Source organism: Notolabrus celidotus, chromosome 1, assembly GCF_009762535.1.
Source record: "Notolabrus celidotus isolate fNotCel1 chromosome 1, fNotCel1.pri, whole genome shotgun sequence".
Taxonomy (NCBI): Eukaryota; Metazoa; Chordata; class Actinopteri; order Labriformes; family Labridae; genus Notolabrus; species Notolabrus celidotus.
Window position 1 is genome coordinate 21,844,729 of NC_048272.1, and position 18,639 is coordinate 21,863,367.

General features: G+C 40.6%; 2 protein-coding genes across 5 annotated transcripts in view; one reads left to right on the forward strand and one right to left on the reverse strand.

The window, feature by feature from the left end:
* Positions 1 to 259: 259 nt before the first annotated feature.
* On the reverse strand, positions 260 to 11,307 carry nol8 (nucleolar protein 8). 4 transcript variants are annotated; one of them, XM_034702529.1, is made up of 18 exons: positions 11,067 to 11,307; positions 10,297 to 10,447; positions 10,037 to 10,099; positions 9,590 to 9,668; positions 9,302 to 9,458; positions 8,918 to 9,216; positions 7,665 to 7,936; positions 5,780 to 7,221; positions 5,414 to 5,602; positions 5,129 to 5,251; positions 4,909 to 5,005; positions 4,368 to 4,509; positions 4,195 to 4,275; positions 1,560 to 1,870; positions 1,330 to 1,471; positions 1,052 to 1,113; positions 740 to 822; positions 260 to 581 (listed from the first exon to the last, which is right to left on the reverse strand). In XM_034702529.1, exons 2-18 carry the CDS (start codon positions 10,415 to 10,417, stop codon positions 522 to 524), a joined length of 3,723 nt encoding a protein of 1,240 aa, XP_034558420.1. In that variant the 5' UTR covers positions 10,418 to 10,447; positions 11,067 to 11,307; the 3' UTR covers positions 260 to 521. The 4 variants fall into 4 exon arrangements, with proteins under 4 accessions (XP_034558420.1, XP_034558583.1, XP_034558503.1 ...); XM_034702692.1 differs by having other exon boundaries at positions 10,297 to 10,444; positions 11,067 to 11,169; XM_034702612.1 differs by having other exon boundaries at positions 10,824 to 11,075.
* A 254-nt stretch (positions 11,308 to 11,561) lies between these two features.
* Positions 11,562 to 18,639, forward strand: part of cenpp (centromere protein P) — a 93,280-nt gene continuing 86,202 nt past the window's right edge. Inside the window, exons 1-5 of the mRNA XM_034703451.1 lie at positions 11,562 to 11,730; positions 12,992 to 13,155; positions 13,231 to 13,385; positions 13,939 to 14,027; positions 18,039 to 18,127. Coding sequence (XP_034559342.1) covers positions 13,001 to 13,155; positions 13,231 to 13,385; positions 13,939 to 14,027; positions 18,039 to 18,127 — 488 coding nt within the window. The 5' untranslated portion in view covers positions 11,562 to 11,730; positions 12,992 to 13,000. The remainder of the gene's footprint in view (positions 11,731 to 12,991; positions 13,156 to 13,230; positions 13,386 to 13,938; positions 14,028 to 18,038; positions 18,128 to 18,639) is intronic.

Genomic DNA, 18,639 nt, shown 5'->3' on the forward strand with positions numbered 1-18,639 from the left:
TAATCCTTTTCCATAGAAATGAGAAAGATTTGCATAATAAAAAAATTCAAAATGCAAGAAGAAATAATTGAATCATGACAGTCTGATAATTGTTTGATGTCTCAATTCTGAGTGATAGAAACTCATTTTTCCTTTAAATTGGACATCAGATGATGATCTCGGCCTTCTGATCCAACAGCTGTAGCGCCCAAAGTGATACATAAATAAATAATGTGATGTACAGAAGACCAGTACTGTGAAATGAAAGTGAATAAGGGGATAGCATGAACAAGCTTGTTGGTTTATTCATTTTTACAACAAGGTTTGAACCTCAGGCTGAAGAGGACAGCCAAACCGAAGCTCATACCACACAACATGTCTGTATTCAAATACAAAATAAATCGAACACTGATGATCTTGAATTCCTGTCAAAGTCTGTGTTTTCAGGAGATATTCAGGGTCCCTCCTGCTGAGGACTTTATTCAGTCCAGAGAAGAGAAATGACACCAAGAGGAAGAATCATGATGACACTCCCACACTCCTCAGCTCTTCTGAGAGGACTTTAGTTTCCTGCGGGCCTCCTTGTGTTTCTTGCGGTACTCCTGTGGAAACAAACAGAAAGTAGAAGTGACTCTGCAGAAATATTCATTAAACCTCTTTATTTTGGTCATGTCTTGAATGCATGAAAGGTGCTGTACAAAGAAAAATCTATCCAGTGTGTCTGATATATGTGATGCAGTTCCTTTGCTCTGATGCGTACCTGTCTGAGTGCAGTCCTCGTCTCCTCCCATTGCTCCCTCTGCTCCTCCAAGTGAGAGGAACGACAGAACAACTTGGGACCCTCTGATGGAGGAAAGACATGGTTCAGGTCACTCATAAAACCCTAAAACTTCAATGATTCAACTTTTTCTGTGATCATTGTTTTAGTCTGTGCGGGCGTCTGTCTGTTTTTAAGAGCTTGTAATGGAATATTGAACCTGCAGCTTTCAAAAACAAAAATGACAGGAAGTAAACATCGACGAGAACACTGAAGGAGCCAGGAGAGAGGGATTCATCCTTTCTGCAGCCTCACCTGTCAGTCTGCTGTCTTCCAGGAAGAAGAAGAATCGATCATTGTTTGCAGGAGTCTCCTTTCTGTGAATGACATGACAGAAAAAATCACAATACAGTGAGTTTTATGTGAACTGAAATGTGTTTTTGATCTCTTCTGCTCCTCAGAACACTTAAGGAACAACAGCATGGGACTTTGAGGAGTGAACTGAGTGATGTTTTTATCCTTCCAGCGTCTAATTTCCCCTTTTGAATGAATCTGATCATAAATCCTTTATTCAGGTTTCACGTTTTTCTCACTCTGTGGTTGTAGTGGCGATGCTTGTCTGTTCCACATCTTCTTTCCGCTCTTCTTCATCCTCCTCTGAGCTGCTGTCATGGAAACGTGGGTCTTGTTGCCAGGACACCTTTGGTCCCTGAATGCTCTCTACTTTGTACTCTTCTGAAAGAGAAAGAAAGAGAGAAATTCAGAGCTTGTGAAAACCAATCTTCCCTCTGACAGCCTGAAAAAAAAAAAAGATTAAACCTACCTGTTTGTTTACTTTCTGTTTCTGCGTCGTCTCCAAAGAAAGAGAACTTGAACCCAGACAGATCCTCCTCTGTCTCTGCGCCCGCATCAGCTAAGAGGAGAGATGACAGCAGGGTCGGCTCTTCATCCTCCTTTATTTCCTCCTGTTCTTCTTCCTCTTGGTCCCAGTTCTGTTTCTCTTCTTCTTCTGTGACTTCGGGCTTTGAGGCACCAAACACGGCCTTCAGGTCACCGGAGACGTCATAATAAATCTCCTTAGAAACTTCCGGAAGCTTCTGCGCCTCCTCCCTTTTCTTCCTCCGGGCTGCTTTGCTGTGAAGACATCAGATGCAGTAATGTTTAATTATTAGATCTGTTGGTGTGTGGTGTCATGTTGTCTATTAGCCGTGTATGTGGCACATTTCAGCAACAAGGAAAATCAATTAGCTTCACATAGGACATGAAAAGCATTTTAAGAGGGAGTGTAATGATTTTAAGCTCCTGGGAGGAACTTTGTTGTTTTGTTGAGTTTGGCACCCCCTGTGGACAAAGCAGTATCTCCTCTGTCTTTGCTAATATTTCCTGCAGAGGTGAAATCTGTGTTTTTGGACTGAAATCTCACCTGCTGTCTTTTGACAATCAAATCACTCATCCAAACTCTTTGCCAAGAGAAATATAAACAACAAACCATTTTTTGGAGGATGCTGTTGATCGCCTTGTCTGACGCCTACTCCCAAACGGTGTTTTTTCGGGCATTAAACATAACTATATAAGAACACAGTCTTGATGCTGATGCTCTTCTATGCTTTTGAACTTCACAAACAGACATCAACGTTAATTTCAGTCTGTTTTATAATCAGCTAAGATTCCTCACAGGAGCTTTAAATGAGCCCGTAAAGAGCCTAAAGTATACAATAAATAAGTAATAAATACTAGCTTTGTTTTAACAACACATTTATTTGTTTAATTGATCAACCAATTTAATTGATTTTATTGTTGTTTTCTACCCTTATATATTTCACTGATTTTACCATATAATAGTAATAATAAATATAATAATAATAATAAAAAAATTAATAGTGATAATATATTTGTTTGTATTAAAAATAAAATTAAAAATAAAATCAAATGAATAAAAAATAAAATAACTATGTAATTAAATAAATGATAAAATGAATAAATAAAATAAATAAGTAAATAAAATTAATAATTAAATTAATAATTACATTAAATAAACAAATTGTATTAATAAACCTTTAACAGGCTTGGAGAAGTGTAGAAAATTCTAACAGTGCAAAAAACAAAAATCAAGGCAAAGGGTTAAAAAGAATAGACCCAAATTAAACAGAATAGAGGGATGAAACAGCAGACCAATAAATCACTGGTGAGTTATTTTTTTTAATTGATTGGATTTTTTAAATCTTTCTTGCTTTATTCCTAGCTTATCGTTTTAGTCTTTTTTTATTAACCTATTACTGTTATTCTCCGTTTGTCTGTTTCTCTATGAAACACTTTGGGCTGCACTCTTGTATGAATGAAAGGTGCTAAATAAAGTTGAGTTGAGTTAAACAAAGCTAAATTATAACAAAAGTAACAACATGTATGAGTAAAAGTTACAATGAGGGGTTGTATGATAAAGGGAGGGGACTCTTGAGACTTGATTTCAAAGACCTGATGGTAATATTCTCAGAGTGTACTCAGATATAATTAGCATAAAAACTGAACCCTGCTTCTCCATGTTTGGCTCAAGCGGCAACCTCTGGTCTCAAACGATGAAGCCCATGCGGAAGTGTTATAAACTGCAATACATCGAGAATCCGCTTGAGGCTGGCTGCAGAAACACCAGAAACCAAATAGACATGAATGGGAAAAAGACGATCTTTGCAGCATTAATAAAACATGTTTACAGCCTGGTTCAAAAAAAGGCTTGGCTCTACGAAGCTAATCTCTCTATCTGCACACACTGTATGGGGGTGAATTTTTTTCTAACGTGACGGTTCAGAAGATATTAAGATTACGAGTTTTTGCCCAAATAAGGACATGACTGACTTGACTCCACGTCGGGAACACATAGCTATTGGCTAGGAGGCTCACACTACGTCACACTCTGCCCGGTTGAGTTCCGCATTTCTAATATGGCTGCCGCCATCAATTGGCTTCCAAACAGCTCTTAGGAACAGATGGGTAACGTCACAGATAATACACCCATATTTTATACAGTCTATGGTTTGGCTCTGACTCTGGGGAAAGTAAGGAGACCTGCCCCAGACGTCCTGAGCAGTCCGGATGGTTCCTGCTGTTTCAGAAGATCTCAAACGTACTTTGGACACACTCCTGGTATGAACAAATCCTCAGTGAAGAAACATCATTAATGCAGCTGACTCAGATGTTTGTGTTTTTAACAGCTCTTCACACTCGTTAGACTCACGGTACCTCGAACACAAAATGTGAAATCACCTGTCTCTGAAAAACACACTTAATGTCCCGGTTTCAGAACATCTGTCAAAACCTACTGTGCTGCTGCTTGAGGATATTACTGATCCTCTTTAAGACACAGATTAACATATTTGTGGAGCTTTTTGAAATGCATGCTTTTAGTCGAAACAGAAGAGCTCAAGGTAAAAGGAAAACGGTGTAATGGACGAAAGATTTCCTACCTTTCTTTGGTTTCCTCTGTTTTAGTCTCGAACGCAGCGTGTTCCTCTTTGCTGGGGTCGTAATGCAACGCTGAGACATCTCTGCGAACACACACATTTAATTATCAAAGATTAATGACCGGTGAAATATGAAAGATTTCACATCTGAAGAAGACCGGTGTAAAGCTGCTGACCTGAAGGTTTTGGCCTTGACGGCTGGTTTGCTGCTGCTGGAGGTTTGTTGGCTGCTGCCAAGGACGCTCTGCAGGATGGACAAGTTCTTCTTCCTCTCCTCCTCCAGAGCCTCATCGTCCTCCGTCACACTCCTCTTTCTCTCTGAATTACACACAGATGTTTGAGCCAGATGTTTGATCAAGTTAGAGAGAGGCACACAGTTTTCTGTTTGATGCCAGAATGAAGTAAGAATAACTTTGAGCCCCCTTTCACATAACTTCTTTAAAGTTAATATAGGAGGCAGGTGTTCAAAAGAAGCCTGCTGTGAGGATCTTTAATGTCATGAGGGTTATGGCGCCCCCTGTCGATCAACTACAGAATAAGAGGTCTCATTTAGAGCACTGATATTCCTGATGTGGTATCTTTATAAGTCTCTGTATCAGACTGATCCTATACGGTTTATATTTGTAAAACCGGGACGAAAGTAGGTGAAAAAAAAATGGTGTTCCAAACCAGATAATTGTAATCCAGATTAAACCTTTTGAGCCTCCTCAGCCTCACCTGTGTCCACCTCCTTTTCCTCCTTCTCCTCCTCTAAGAAGCGAGAGTCCATCCTGAAACGGTCGTCTGCCCCGAAGCGAGACTGCAGCTCCATCAGCTGCACAACAAAAACAACGACATCAGGGTCAACGGTCCAATCACAGGCTGCAGGTGCATCCTGATGACGCATCTACGTGAAAACATCGAGGTAAGAGTTCATAGCAGAGACACGTGATCTCACCTTCTGCCCGGCTTGGCCTTCAAACTGAGGCCTGATGTCAAACCTGCTGCCTTCCTCTTCATCAATGTCCAACTCGTCATCACTGGCACTGAAGAGCTGAGGGACAGACGGCTTCAGATGCACCTGAACACACACACACACACACACACACACACACACACACACACACACACACACACACACACACACACACACACACACACAGTTAAAATACAGCTGATTAAGGGTTTTATTTTGTGTCGTGATCTTTAAATGGTTCATATTTTCACGTTAACGAGAATTAACCTTTTCCTTCTTATTCGCCATTTCCTCCTCGTCACTTGATGACTCGTCCTCTGATTGGCTGTCCTTGAACAGTGTCTTCTTTGGCGTTGTGATCCCTGCCATTGCCTGCTGCTTTTTTTCTTCACCACTATCCTCATCATCATCAGAGCCAAAGACGATGTGTTTCCCTCCTCCGGCTGCAGGTGCATCCTGATGACGAGTAGATCAAATATATCATAATGTGTCCGTTATAAGTTTATGACATTACATCATCATGTAGTAACAGTCAACATAAAATCTTTAACATTAAACTCTCCGTCACGTCTTGTTTTCGAGGAGCGCTCTGACTCACTGAGTGCTCTGAAGTCCGATGGGATTTGAACTCACCAGGTTGGCCAGAGCTCCCTGAATCAGCTTCTTGGCTTCTTCAGTCTCTCTCTGTCTCTGCTGGACGGCAGCCAGCCTCCTCGTGTTCGCCTTCCTCTGTCGCTCCTCCTCCTCCTTAGCTCCCAGCGACACCCTGTGAGGAGGAGCGGGCTTTTCTTCTTCCTCCTCCTCTTCTTCGCTGGACGATGAGGAAGAAGAGGAGGAGGAGGACTCACTTTGATGAGCAGGTAGAGGAGCGGCTTTTACAGCATCTTTGGCAGAAATTATATCTTGTTCATCCTCGTCTTCTTCACTGGAGGATGAAGGTGAGGTCTTTGCTGCTGCTTTTGTAAGACCTGCCTTTGTTTCCTCCTCCTCTTCTTCCTCTTCATCATCACTGGAGGAGGAACCAGCCTCAGTTTTCTCAGTGTTCCCTGTAGCTTTAGTTTGAACAACTTTTAAAACTCCTTCAGCGGCCTTGTTCTTCTCCACCTCCTTTATGTCCTCCTGCTCTTCTTCTTCTTCACTCTCCTCTTCTTCCTCTTCATCCTCACTCTCCCCTTCTTCCTCCTCCTCTTCTTCACTGCTCTCTGAAGTCTTCTTCTCTGGTTCTGTGACCTTCAGAGTCCTGCTGGTTGTAGTTTCTTGGAGCTCCAGTCGAGGAGCTTCAGAGTCCAGCTTCTGTTTCTTAACCTCTCTTCCTCTTCCCTCCTCCTCCCCCTCTTCTGTTCCCAATCCCTTGCTCAGCGCTCTTGTCCCCAGGAAGGCCGGCAGCGGCGTCGACGTGTCCGCTCTCCTCTTCTTCTTTTTCTTCTTCTTCTGCTCATCATCGCTGCTGTCCTCCATGAGGGAGGCCAGGATTTCTTCGGGCGTGGTCCCTTTCTTCGGAGCGGATTTAAGCACGTCTCCTTGTTTGGAGGAGGAGCCGAGCATGCTGGGAGTTGTGGTCTCGGAGGTCTGTTCGGATTCTTCAGCTATCCTCTGAAGATCAGCGAGGGAGATCTCCAGATGAGTGACGTTAGCAAACATGGCTTCATAGTCAGAGTCAGAGTCATCAGCTGATTCCAACTCCTCTTCATCACTTTCTGATTCCACAACAGGCACGACGGTCCCCTCCTTACTTTGGCTCTGAGAACTCTTTTCAGGTTGAAGCTTTGTTGGCCAAAGGTGATCTTCAGCATCTGATGACTCCTCCTCCTCTTCATCATCTTCATCACTTTCTGATTCCACAACAGGCACGACATTCACCTTCTTACTTAGGCTCTGAGAACTCTTTTCAGCTTTTAGCTTCGTCGACCTGAGGTGATCATCATCTGATGACTCCTCCTCTTCCTCAACTGCTTTCTTCGTCTTCCCCTTTTTTACCGTGGGCGGAGTCGGTCTCTCCTGCGTCAGTGGAGGTTTTTTGGAGGCGAGGAGTTCATCTGTGTCTGCAGAGTAGTACTCTTTCTCCTCTTTGTCATCTGGTTCGCGAAAAAGAAGAAGATCCTTATTTTTTATGAATAAACATTTAAATTTCCTTTAACTTCATCTTATTTAATTTTTTATCTCACATTCCTTCTGTTATCAGCCTTTGAAATTCTCTTGCAAAGAGAACAAAGCTACCAAACACAAACACATAAACTACAGACGATCTGAAAAACCCAACAGAGCCGACAGAGCTCAGAGTGCAAAGTTAACGTTATTTAAAAAGCTTCAGTCGCCAAAATCAGGATAAAAAACATGTCCTTTGTCTTTCTTAAAGTGCTACCTTTCCCCTCAGCTAGTCATGGTTTTAAACATTTGGCTTTTTTCATATCTGTGTCTGAGATTTGGACCAGAAAGTAGCCAAGGACTCTCTAAAAGTAGAGATGTACACTGAAGGGACAGAAGATAATCAAAGAAGACGGCGGGTGTAAAACCTTACCTCTTCGTAGCAGATGGGAGCGTCCACTCTTCTCCAAGTAGTCGAGTCCGACCACTTCCAGGTGATCCTCGTCTGCCTCCTCCAGCGCGACACGGGAGGAGTCCTGAGCCGCCACCATTCTGCGGATTTCCTCGTCCGAATCATCGTCATTGTGATTCACTGGAAACTGAACCTCCCTCCTCTGAGCTGGTCTGTGGTTTGTCGTTGGTTGGTAACCGTTGGTAGAGCGACGTTCTTTGGTGTGATCGACGGAGTGAACAGACGGCTTTAATCTAAGAGGTGAGAAACAGAACGCTGAGTTCAGAGACGTAGAATATCCAGAATTATTCACCAGGTATAAGGATCTGAAAAAACATACCATCAGACAACATCTGGTATCCAAGCTGGATCTCTTAAATACTGGATTCTGATTGGTTAAAACCCCGTAATAATGTTCATCAATTCTGAACAGCAAAGGTAACACTAGAAGTTTTGGTACAACTACAACATGCAGGCCTGCTCAAAGTCCCTTAAAGTAGTATGGGAGGTAGAGCCTTCAGCTATCAAGCACCTCTCCTTTGGAATCACCAACCAGTCAGGGTTAGGGAGGCAGACACCCTCTCTACTTTAAAGAGTAGGCTTCAAACTTTCCTTTTTGATAAAGCTTATTGTTAGAGCTGGATCAGGCTTGGACCAGCTCTTAGTTATGCTGCTATAGGCTTAGACTGACACACTGGGATCCTGTCTTTCCCTCTCTCTCCTCTCTCTGCCTGTCTCTTACTTTAACTCTTTCTGTCCCATTAAAGCTACTAACCATAGACCTTTCTGGAGTCCCTGAGCTCCCTTGTCTTGTAGGTTCCTCTGGATCTCTGCTGCTGTGGATCTGCCAGACTCCAGCTGCTACAACTACTACTATCCGTCTCACCACTATCATCTCTCTCTCTTCATCTCCCTCTATCCCTCTCCCCAACACAGTCTCAGCAGATGTGTGTCTAACATGAGTCTGGTCCTGCTGGAGGTTTCTGCCTGTTAAAGGAAGTTTGTCCTTGCCACTGTAATTTGCTAAATGCTGCAAAGTGCTCTGCTCATGGTGGATCAAGATGAGATCAGACTGAGTCCTGTCTGTAAGATGGGACTGGATCTTATCCTGTCTTGATGTTGGGTCTTTGTTAATAATAGAACAGAGTACGGTCTAGACCTGCTCTGTTTGTAAATGTGGAAGAAGCAGAACACTCAGGTTGGAGTGCTCGGGGAATTAACCACCTCGTCGTTACCTGGTTCTGTTCACTGCATTGTGAGAGTTGACCGTGTCAGTCCGGCTCTTCTTTGGCCTCGAGGGCTCAAATGGAGGAAACTCTCCGCGCCTCTTCTTGCTGATGTCATCGTCCCCTCCCTGTATCTCCCAGGTGAGCTGAGTGATAGGTGTGTGCTGCTCTTCGGTGTTCCGGTCCAACTTGCGGATGTTGTGGCTGTATTTGGAGGGGTCGTACTTCTGGGTTCGAGCTTTGCTGCCTTTCTGGCACCGCAGCTGCAGGATGGGGAGGACTCGTCCGAATTTACTGACGACCCACTCCTTAAATCAGAGAAGACCGTCAGCACTTGCATCCTCACATGTCAAACACTGACGTTGTGGTGCACCGATTTAAAGAAGAAGTTACCTTGTGTCCGGGTATTTCAGTCCCTGGCACTGCAGCCTTCATGGTGAAGTTTTCCACTCCGGCTTTACTCAGTGAGTCCAACATCTTCAGTCTCGAGTCCTCGGCTTCTTGAGGCTGCTGGCGCTGCTCGTCTGCCGCCTGCCTCTCCTCAGCCAGTCTGACACACAAACACCACAAAGTGAGATCAGATAGAAACTATTAAAACTGTTACACAACAAGCCTATCATGTGGAGCTTAGAATGAGTCAATAATAGCTAGACTTTAATGTCAAAGAGAACATGACTGTACCTGTGAAGGAAACTCTCTTTAGCTGCTTCGATCTGCAGAGTTCCTCCTTTCCATTTGGACTTGTTCAGCACGGTCATACCTTTAGAGGACACACAAACACAAACATACACAGTGATCACAAACTGATTACACAACCCATGCTCATGATATGTTCAAAGTCAGTTATAGTTAATACAAGAAACACGTAAAAGGCATGTTTGAGTAATTCTCAAGAGCAAGAATTGTGCCGTGTTGTCCTGATTCTGTTCATTTTAGGATACTGACACTCAAGAGGGACTATAAAGTGGTAAATCCGCTGAAATAGTCTGTATCTTTATCTTTTTTTCAATTAGAAAAGAACTAAAAGAGTTAATGAATGCGTCATGTCATGATTTTTGTCCGACAGTTTGGACAAAAAGCTGTTACAAACAAAGCTGTAGAGTTAAACCAGAAGCTTGTTTCACTCACATTTCTTCAGGTCGGCATCCGAAATGTCGATGTTAATGTAGCCGAAGGTTTTGTAAGGAACACCTGAAGGAGGATGACAAGGATCAGAAAACATGCAGGACACTGAGGCAAACACAAAACCCCACAAAAAAAACTTTTACAGGTGACTTTGAACTTTAGGAACCATGTCAAATTCAATGAAAATGTAAGAAGATATCAATCACAGTACAATGCATCAGAACAATCTAGACCACAGCTTTGAGTCTGTACAGATTCCTCACCTTCATCATCTCTCCTGGTACGGAGCTCCACGTCCTCCACATCTCCAAACTTTCCAAATCGATCCTTCAGATCCTTCTGGGTGACTGTGTGACTCAACCCTCCAACATAGAGGCGCCGCATTGCACTGTTTCCCCAACAGCAGGGTCACTGCTGGGGGAACAGACACCAGAATAAGCCATCTGTTAATTCCCTGCTCATTAATTCACTTCCAAACAGACAACAGGTGCCATTTTTGTTTTGAATCACATAATTTTAATGTTTATTTAAACTCTTTTAGAATATCTAGGAATTTGTTTATGTATTTAAATATTTTATCTTGCAGTATTAATTCTGACATTCATGCACAGGATTACCAACCCATAAACCATGATTACATGAAAGCACACGAGGACACACATGATTCTGAATTTGGGCTTTTACAGAGAGGGTTTGATTAAAAGATTAAAAGAGTCCTACAAATGCCAAGAATCCTTGATTTATGTAGTTTAAATTATAAAGATGACTTTCACAGCAGAGTCGGTTTTACCTCTCTGACAGCTAGAAGAAATCTGGACCCTTAATATCTACAGAAGTCTTGTAAATAAGTGCAAAACGACCCACTGTCTGCCTTATCCTTTAACGGCAACAAAGCCAAATGAATATACATCTTTAAAAGTATGGCAGATAAAGTCTAAACACAGTTAAACTACTTTACAAATATAGCAGTGGAGTAATCGCGAACAAATAACAGGTATTATTAATCCGGGCTGAAAGAACCAACTGTTGTTACCTCACATGTGTCCAGCTGGTGTTACATTTAAGTCCGTCCGGGGATGTGACCCTCCAACTACTACTTCCGTATTTGTTTCCGTAAGATAGGAGGGTTCCGTTGTGGTTTGGAAATATCATAAAGCTTTCGCATGATATTTATTATTATTATTATTTATTTTATTTTTAACTGATGCTTGTCGAGATGATGGATTTATTTTCGTTTTCTCTTGATTAGCTTTAAAACGCAAGAAAAACCATCCAACGTTATTTTACTAGCATGTTGAATAAGACATGTGGATTTCTATAGGGGGGTCTCGCGATTTCAAACTCGGACAAGGTTTGATTCTTTTTCTAATTACCTCCATAACAAAGCGTTTAAGGGTATTTATCAAGTATACATGTCAAAAAAAGTGCAATATTTATCTGTCAAGGTAGGCAAATTCCCTGAACGTTCTTGAAAGAGTGACCTCCTCCCCCCTTTGACTCATGTGAAATGGTTCAGTCCAGCGGGCGCGCGAGCCTCTGAACTATTTTGGTTGTCAGGCTGAAGGAAGGAGAATCCGGGAGAATCCGACAGTTGGACCTTAAAGTAGCTTATTTGTAACAGTCCTTAATATTGGTTTATTTAGTACTTTCAGTCATTTTTTCATGGAAATATCGACCAAATAACGGAGATAAAATCGGTAAGTTAACTAAAAGCACGTCCCTCTTCACTTAGCTAATGTTTGTAGACAAATTCGTCGCCGAATTCGTCCTTGTTATCTGCTATTTAACACTATTTAAATCTGTATCTACGTGATAGCATATACTGTTAGCATGCCGTTAAAGAGCATGCAATGCATTTACATACTTCAGACTAGAGTAACACTGCATTCATAAAGATTGGTTACTTGTCTAATATCACACACCTTTAATGCTAAATAAAATAAACAAATTCACTTATTTTTCATCATTTTTTACCTCCTTGTGTGTCAGTGCATCAGGAGACTACTCAACTCAACTTTATTTATATAGCACCTTTCATACATAAAAACATGCAGCCCAATGTGCTTCACAAAATAACAGAGCGACAGAAAACAACAGCAATGGTAAAATTATATAATACTTAAAAGTAAAATAAATTCAATACAGTAAAATTAATAAAATAAGTAATAGTGGAAAGAATAGTTTAAAATAAGTTAGCTTTAACAAGATCAGATGAATACAAGAAATAATTAAATAAGATAAATAAATGTTAAAGCAATGGTTCAAATAATAATGATTGAAATAATAAAAATAATAGACACAGAGAGACAGCACATCAGTGATGCACAATGAACTGAATCAATCAAGCTTTATTTATGGAGCAGCTTTCATACAAAATCAATTCAAAAGGCTTTACAGTGATTCAAAATAATAAGAATAAAAATCTAATGTATCATGACTAAACTTAAAGCAGAATTGGATATTTAAGTAGAGACTAATGCACACCAATTGCAATAAAATGTATGTAAATAAGCAAAAAATAAAATAGTTGAGAAATAATTAAATAAAAGATAAAACATGAATAGTTAAAACAATAAAAAAAGGTAAATAAAGCACTGAAAAACCTATAAAAAAGTAATAAGATAATAAAAACTAAGAGTTAAAAATAATTTTAAAAATATATAATGTTAAAATGGATATAACATGATACATTAAAATAAGTTATAAAAAAATCCTACATAAAAACAGACTAAATTGATGGGCCTTTAATTTACTTTTAAAAGTCTCAATATTCCTGGCTCCTCTCAGACCCTCAGTTGTCTATTGAAGTCTTAACTTACATGGAGCTTATCCTCGATTAAAAAAAACTAACAATTTGGATGCTTCAGAATATTTTGTTCTTGTGTCTTTCTTTAATTTTGATGTAACTAATAGAGCGGCTTTGATGACTTTGTCTGACAATACAATCATATGTTTAAGTCACTCAGGATGGAGCAGATAATGGAGGAGAACATCGAGGAGGTGAGGGTGCTGGAGGCTCAGATTGAGCGTCTTAAGGCTGAAGTTGAAGCTTTGCAGGGCCAGCAGCAAGGCAACCAGAAAAACATGACGTTCCAGCTCAGAGGACAAGTACAGGATGCTATGTGAGTTTCATTTGTTCTCTTGTTCTTTTTTAGAGCTTCTTTCTTTGTTAAACTTACTTTTGTCTGTTTTTACAGGTCATATCTGTGTGGACCGACACAAAGAGAAGGGGAAGAGAGGGTGATGTCCAGACTGAAGGAGGAGGTGGAGGAGCTGGAGGAGGATCTGAAGCGGCAGACACAGATGAATGGCATCTGTCTGAACAGCTGCACCGCAAAGACTCTGCAAAGCAGTAAGAGCACACTACTGTCTGAGTCCACAGCCTTCAGTTTCCTTATTCTATTACCATCATTTAAGCATTTGTGTTACTGCAGTTGAGTTCCTGGTTATTATCCTAGCTACACATAAGAATGAATATGATTTTCAGTTTCTCAAGGAGTCCACTGGGGGTATTTACAACTAGAAGAGCAATAGAGCAGTGTGTTGAAGGGTGGGGGACAGGCTGTATTTGTAGCTACTCAAGGCAGCACTATTCACACTGTTTCACTGATTATTTGTCAGCAGTAAAATAGTGCATTGCATAACCAATACCAGAATTAGAAAATTAATGAAGGATGATGTGCATTCAACACTTTGAACAATAATAATAATAATAATTTAAAAAGATAATAATAATAATACCAATTGAATATTAAATTTACAACCTTATTAATAACTTATTTAAAAATGCATTATGTATTATTAATCATAAATAATAAACTTGATTAATAATAAATAATACCCTTATTTAATGATAAATAATACATTATTTAATAATAAAGGTATAATGTGTCCTTTTTTTCTAGGTGGCAAACAGCTGGTCCAGCAACTCTGCATGTCAGGTCGATGCTCTGAGCTGCTCTTTCAGGTGGAGTTCCAGCTCTCTGAGGTCAAGGTGAGACATTCCTTGGCTACGTAACCACAGACGCTTCCTGATTATTGGTTTTAGCTTTCAGGCTTTCTTCTGATTCAATTAATGCTTAATGTTATGAAATATCTGACATCCATTAACTGAGGATATTAGCCTGTCTAGTTTTCAGCTTTTTTATCCAGTCCATAGTTAGAAATGAGCATTTGTGGAATAAACCTGTTTCTCCCTGTTCATGTTTTATGAATACCAACTATGAAAAGCATCAGATGTTTTTCCAGTTAGTAGGTTAGTATAAGTAAGAAAAAGCTAAATAACATCCACCAACATTAGATGAACACAGGTATCAGTAACAGCTAAAAAGACCATATTTGTGTCATGATGTTAAGATCCATTTAGGTCATCAAACAGGTCTCAACCAACAATTAAGTCTAAATACAATTTTGATATTGACCCCATCTTAATAAAAACATGCTATTTAAGGCTGACACAAAAATTATGTCAGAAATGATTCTGTTATCAATGAAACACTGACAGACATTCAGCTTTGTTGACAGAGTGGATGCTGACACTGTGTTCAGCCATTAGAGGGCGACACAGGGCCGTGCTGAGTGGTTCCTCCACAAGGCATCGGGTTCAAAGTTTTTCTCAGTGGATCTTCAGCAGCTGTCAGGCATGAAAAATATTAAATACTAAAGAAAATCTATCTCGCATACAGAATGTCATCAAACCAGTGATCAGCGAGTTTTCTGAGAGGAGGAAACAGTGACAGGGAACAGTCACTTTGCAAGTGTAGATATTATCTCTTCACGATAAGCTCTACGCTTTTAAAGTGTTTCATTTAAATGGTCAGCCCAACACAGAAAAGATGAGATTAATTGTCAAAATGATTCGTCTTACATAGCTTGAGATTTGAATGCACACGCCCAAGAAACGTATCAACACAGTTCTTCAGGAGCAACTGGATAACCTTTGAAATGTCTGGATTAATCTGCTGATTTTGCCTGATTTCAGCAACAGTACACATGATGATTTTATGCATATCTTACAATGAGACATAGAAACATGTTTATGTTTAGGAACAAGCAGCCATAAGTAATCTCTATATGAAATTCAGTGTAAGCCAACTCCTCTGATTCAAATCAGACAATACAGAACATTTTGATCAATGAAAGGCCTCCCAAGATAATGAATGTGTACTTGACAGTTCTGAATCCTCTGGCATGTTTTTGTCTTTGTTGAGTTTCAAAACACAGCTGTCCCTCCAGGCCTTTGAGAGGAACCGCATGTACCAGAACAGATTAAGAAAAATAATGACTGACCCTTGACTTGAGTCTGAATGTATAAAGTCAGCAGTATTTGTGATTTTATGAGTGAGATTGAGTAAAACTGTGATCTGTAATCCTGCTTCGTGTAGGTCCTCTGGTTTTAATTCTGCAGAAACCACATGAACAGCTGGTTTCGTTGAGTTCCCCTCGCCTGGGTTGTGTCATTAAAGTTCTAGTATAAATACAGTTTTTTAAGAACATTTATGATTTGTCTGTGTGATTTGAAAACAGTAATTTAGTAAACATCCACTCTCTTCTTACCCTTTAATTAAAGTTTGAATAATGCTTTTTTAATATTGCAACATGTGAGCATGTATTCCAGCAGTGTTTTGTTAGTAATGTTTGAAACCGCGCACAGATGTGATTCATGGCTTCCCAAATACAGAAACATTTTCCCTCCGTGGTGTGATGGATGCTTCGAAGAAAAGTTCAGCATTTTGGGGAAAAAAGCTTATTTTCTTTCCTTCTAAAAGGTTCAGATGGACTCTGCTCATGGTCTCGAGACCACTTATTTAAGGTTTTAGTCTCGTCCCGGAATCAAAGCATTTTTACTCGGTCTTGTCTCGGTCCCGGATTGGGCGAGCTCACACTGAGAGAAGGGCACAGTTAAACACCTGCCAAAGGATTAAGATAACAGCAGAAAAAAAAAGGTGTACAGTACAAGAATTTCAACAAGAATATATATAGAAAAGAAATGTTCATTAAAGATGGGAGCTTTGCCATAATTCTCCTGTCAGCCACCACCTCCATAGGGTCCAGGACTGAGTTGGCCTTCTTCCCCAGTTAGCTCAGTCTTGCTCTCCTGTATCCTGTCCGCCCACAACAGGTGAAATCCTTCCAATGTGGCGTTCGTGTCCGGTGTTAGCTCTGTTAGCATGATGCTTCTCTGGTGCTGGGTTAGCTCATCCACCTTATTGTAGATAGATCTTACATTCCTCATAACGGTGGGTGGAAGGACAGGTCGATGTCGTCTTTTTTAGCTTGCACATCAGCACCAGCCTGTCGTCCTTGCCTCCTTCTCCTCAGCTTGCAGGGAACATTGAGCCTAGCATCGTTAAGCATTGACATGCTACGGGCTGCTAACAGCTGATCTCGTATGTAAACAATGTTACCAAGGTTACAAGCAGGATCTCGGGACACACACAGTAACAAAAATAGCAAAAAAAAACACTGCAAACATAGCCAGTTTGGTGTCCATGGCCAACAAATGAGCCATTAAAAATCCTGACAGGCTCCAAATACAAAGATAATTAAACAGATATGAAAAAAGGTCGAAAAAAGAACAACGAAGAGAGAGCTGCTGCAACAAGCAGCCACTCGAGCGGCACTAAGCAACGAACCCCTATAACCCATCAGATAAAAGCACTACAAATATTAAAAATGCACACAACTAATGAGAAAAGAAAGGCTTGACAAAATAATCCTGCCCAGCTACCGCTATATCTCCTGACCCGCCTGAGATCAGAGGCAACAGAAAACACAGTTTTAACTCAAATCAAAAGTTAAAGCCAGGGTTGGTAGTCACGGAAAACTAGCATGAATTTCAATGTAGCATTTCCTCAGGACTCCGTCTAACCCCTCCCCCCCTCCCCTCGGAGCACCTCCAAAATGACGCCCCCGCTCACATGCATGAGCGCCGCTGATTTGCGACCATATGATGGTGACTGATTCAAAACGGGTCCTCAGCACATCGTTTGTGTTTTGCACTACGTCAACTCATGTCTCACTCATCGGTAAGAAAACACCGAAACATTATAATGGTGAAAGTTAAAAACACAAACAAACATGAAATGTACGTGCAGGAGGCGGGCTGAACGGCAGGACGGGATTTGATTGGTTTCATAATTTGGCTCCGGATGGCAGGGATTGGTTGGTGTTTTCCCAGGTTTACTCCAACAAAACATTATGTATTGATTGCCATCGGGACATAAAGATCATTTTAACCAGTATAACAAAAAGTGTATCTAAATCTGACTACAAACCCCAGCTTTAAACTAACGATGACGAAAACTAAACTTAGGGAGTCAAAAGTTTCTCACAGAGCGTCAAAAGAAAGGCAACAAAGACAAAATCAAACCTTTTTTGTTGATGTAATTATATTTAAAGCAAACATAAATAAGATAAACAGAAGTATTTTATTTTGTTGACGCTCATCATGATGATTTTTCATTGAAATACAATATATGGTCTTGGTCTTGTCTCGGTCTTGCCCTGCCTTGGTCTTGGTCTTGACTTGGTCTCGATCCCTAAATGTCTTGGACATATCTTGGTCTCGGTTAATGTGGTCTTGACTACAACACTAGTCCACGGTATCTTTTTGTTTTTAATCCTTTTGTGTGAATCACTCCTGGGCCGACTGATACTAAAGACGCTTGTGTTGCTTGAGAAAAAAAAAAGGAATAAAGGATGTGGATCAAAAAAATAAACCATAAACAAAACTATGTTAATATTTGACTTTAGTAAAAGACAAAAAGACAAACATAAGAAAAACAGGACTATCGTTAAGGTCTGCAAGGTCTAAAGACTGTATGCTTCAGGCAGCCCCTTGCTCTTAGGCCCTCCGACCTGCAGGGATCACAGTCATTAGTTAACACACACACTCACACACAAACATATAGAAATTACCAAAATATAATTATGAATACAAACTTATTGTTTTGGCTCCTACATGTGTGTATCATTGATCATTAATGATGTGTTCGTCCTGCAGGAGGGTAAGTGTTCTGATAGGACCATCAGTGATCTCAACGTGGTGATGGACACCAGTGACCTGCAGGACTTCAGCAGCTTCCTGTCAAGGTAAGAACTCACACTGCAGATCTATGTCACAGTTATCACAACTTCCGAGGCTTAAAATGTTCCTCAGTGCTGATTGGTTTCTTCTGAAGTCAAGATGAATCAATCAAAGGGAAGTTTTTTCACTCTCAGCTGTGAGGCCGATGTGTCTTCATGAGTCCAGTTAATAAATGAACACAAAGCATTCAGTCATTCTGCTTGACAGGGTTAAAACTGATGCTGCAGTTTGTGGTCTGGTAATCTAATCATTTACTGAAGTGGGTGACTGCATCTCATCAGAGTTATGAGTCCCCTGTTTCTGAACCCGAGACGTATCAAGACGACGCTGAGCAGAGATTTCAGCGTGTAGTGAAGAGAAACAGAGATGATCGCACGTTTCAGGAGAAATCAACAGACACACTGAGTGAAGTATCTGTTGGTAAAGGGAGAAACTTTGTGATTAAAGTTGCTCTAACGTTCATTGTGCACATACTTCAGACATCATAGTGGATTTACGTTGGTCCACAGACAGAGAG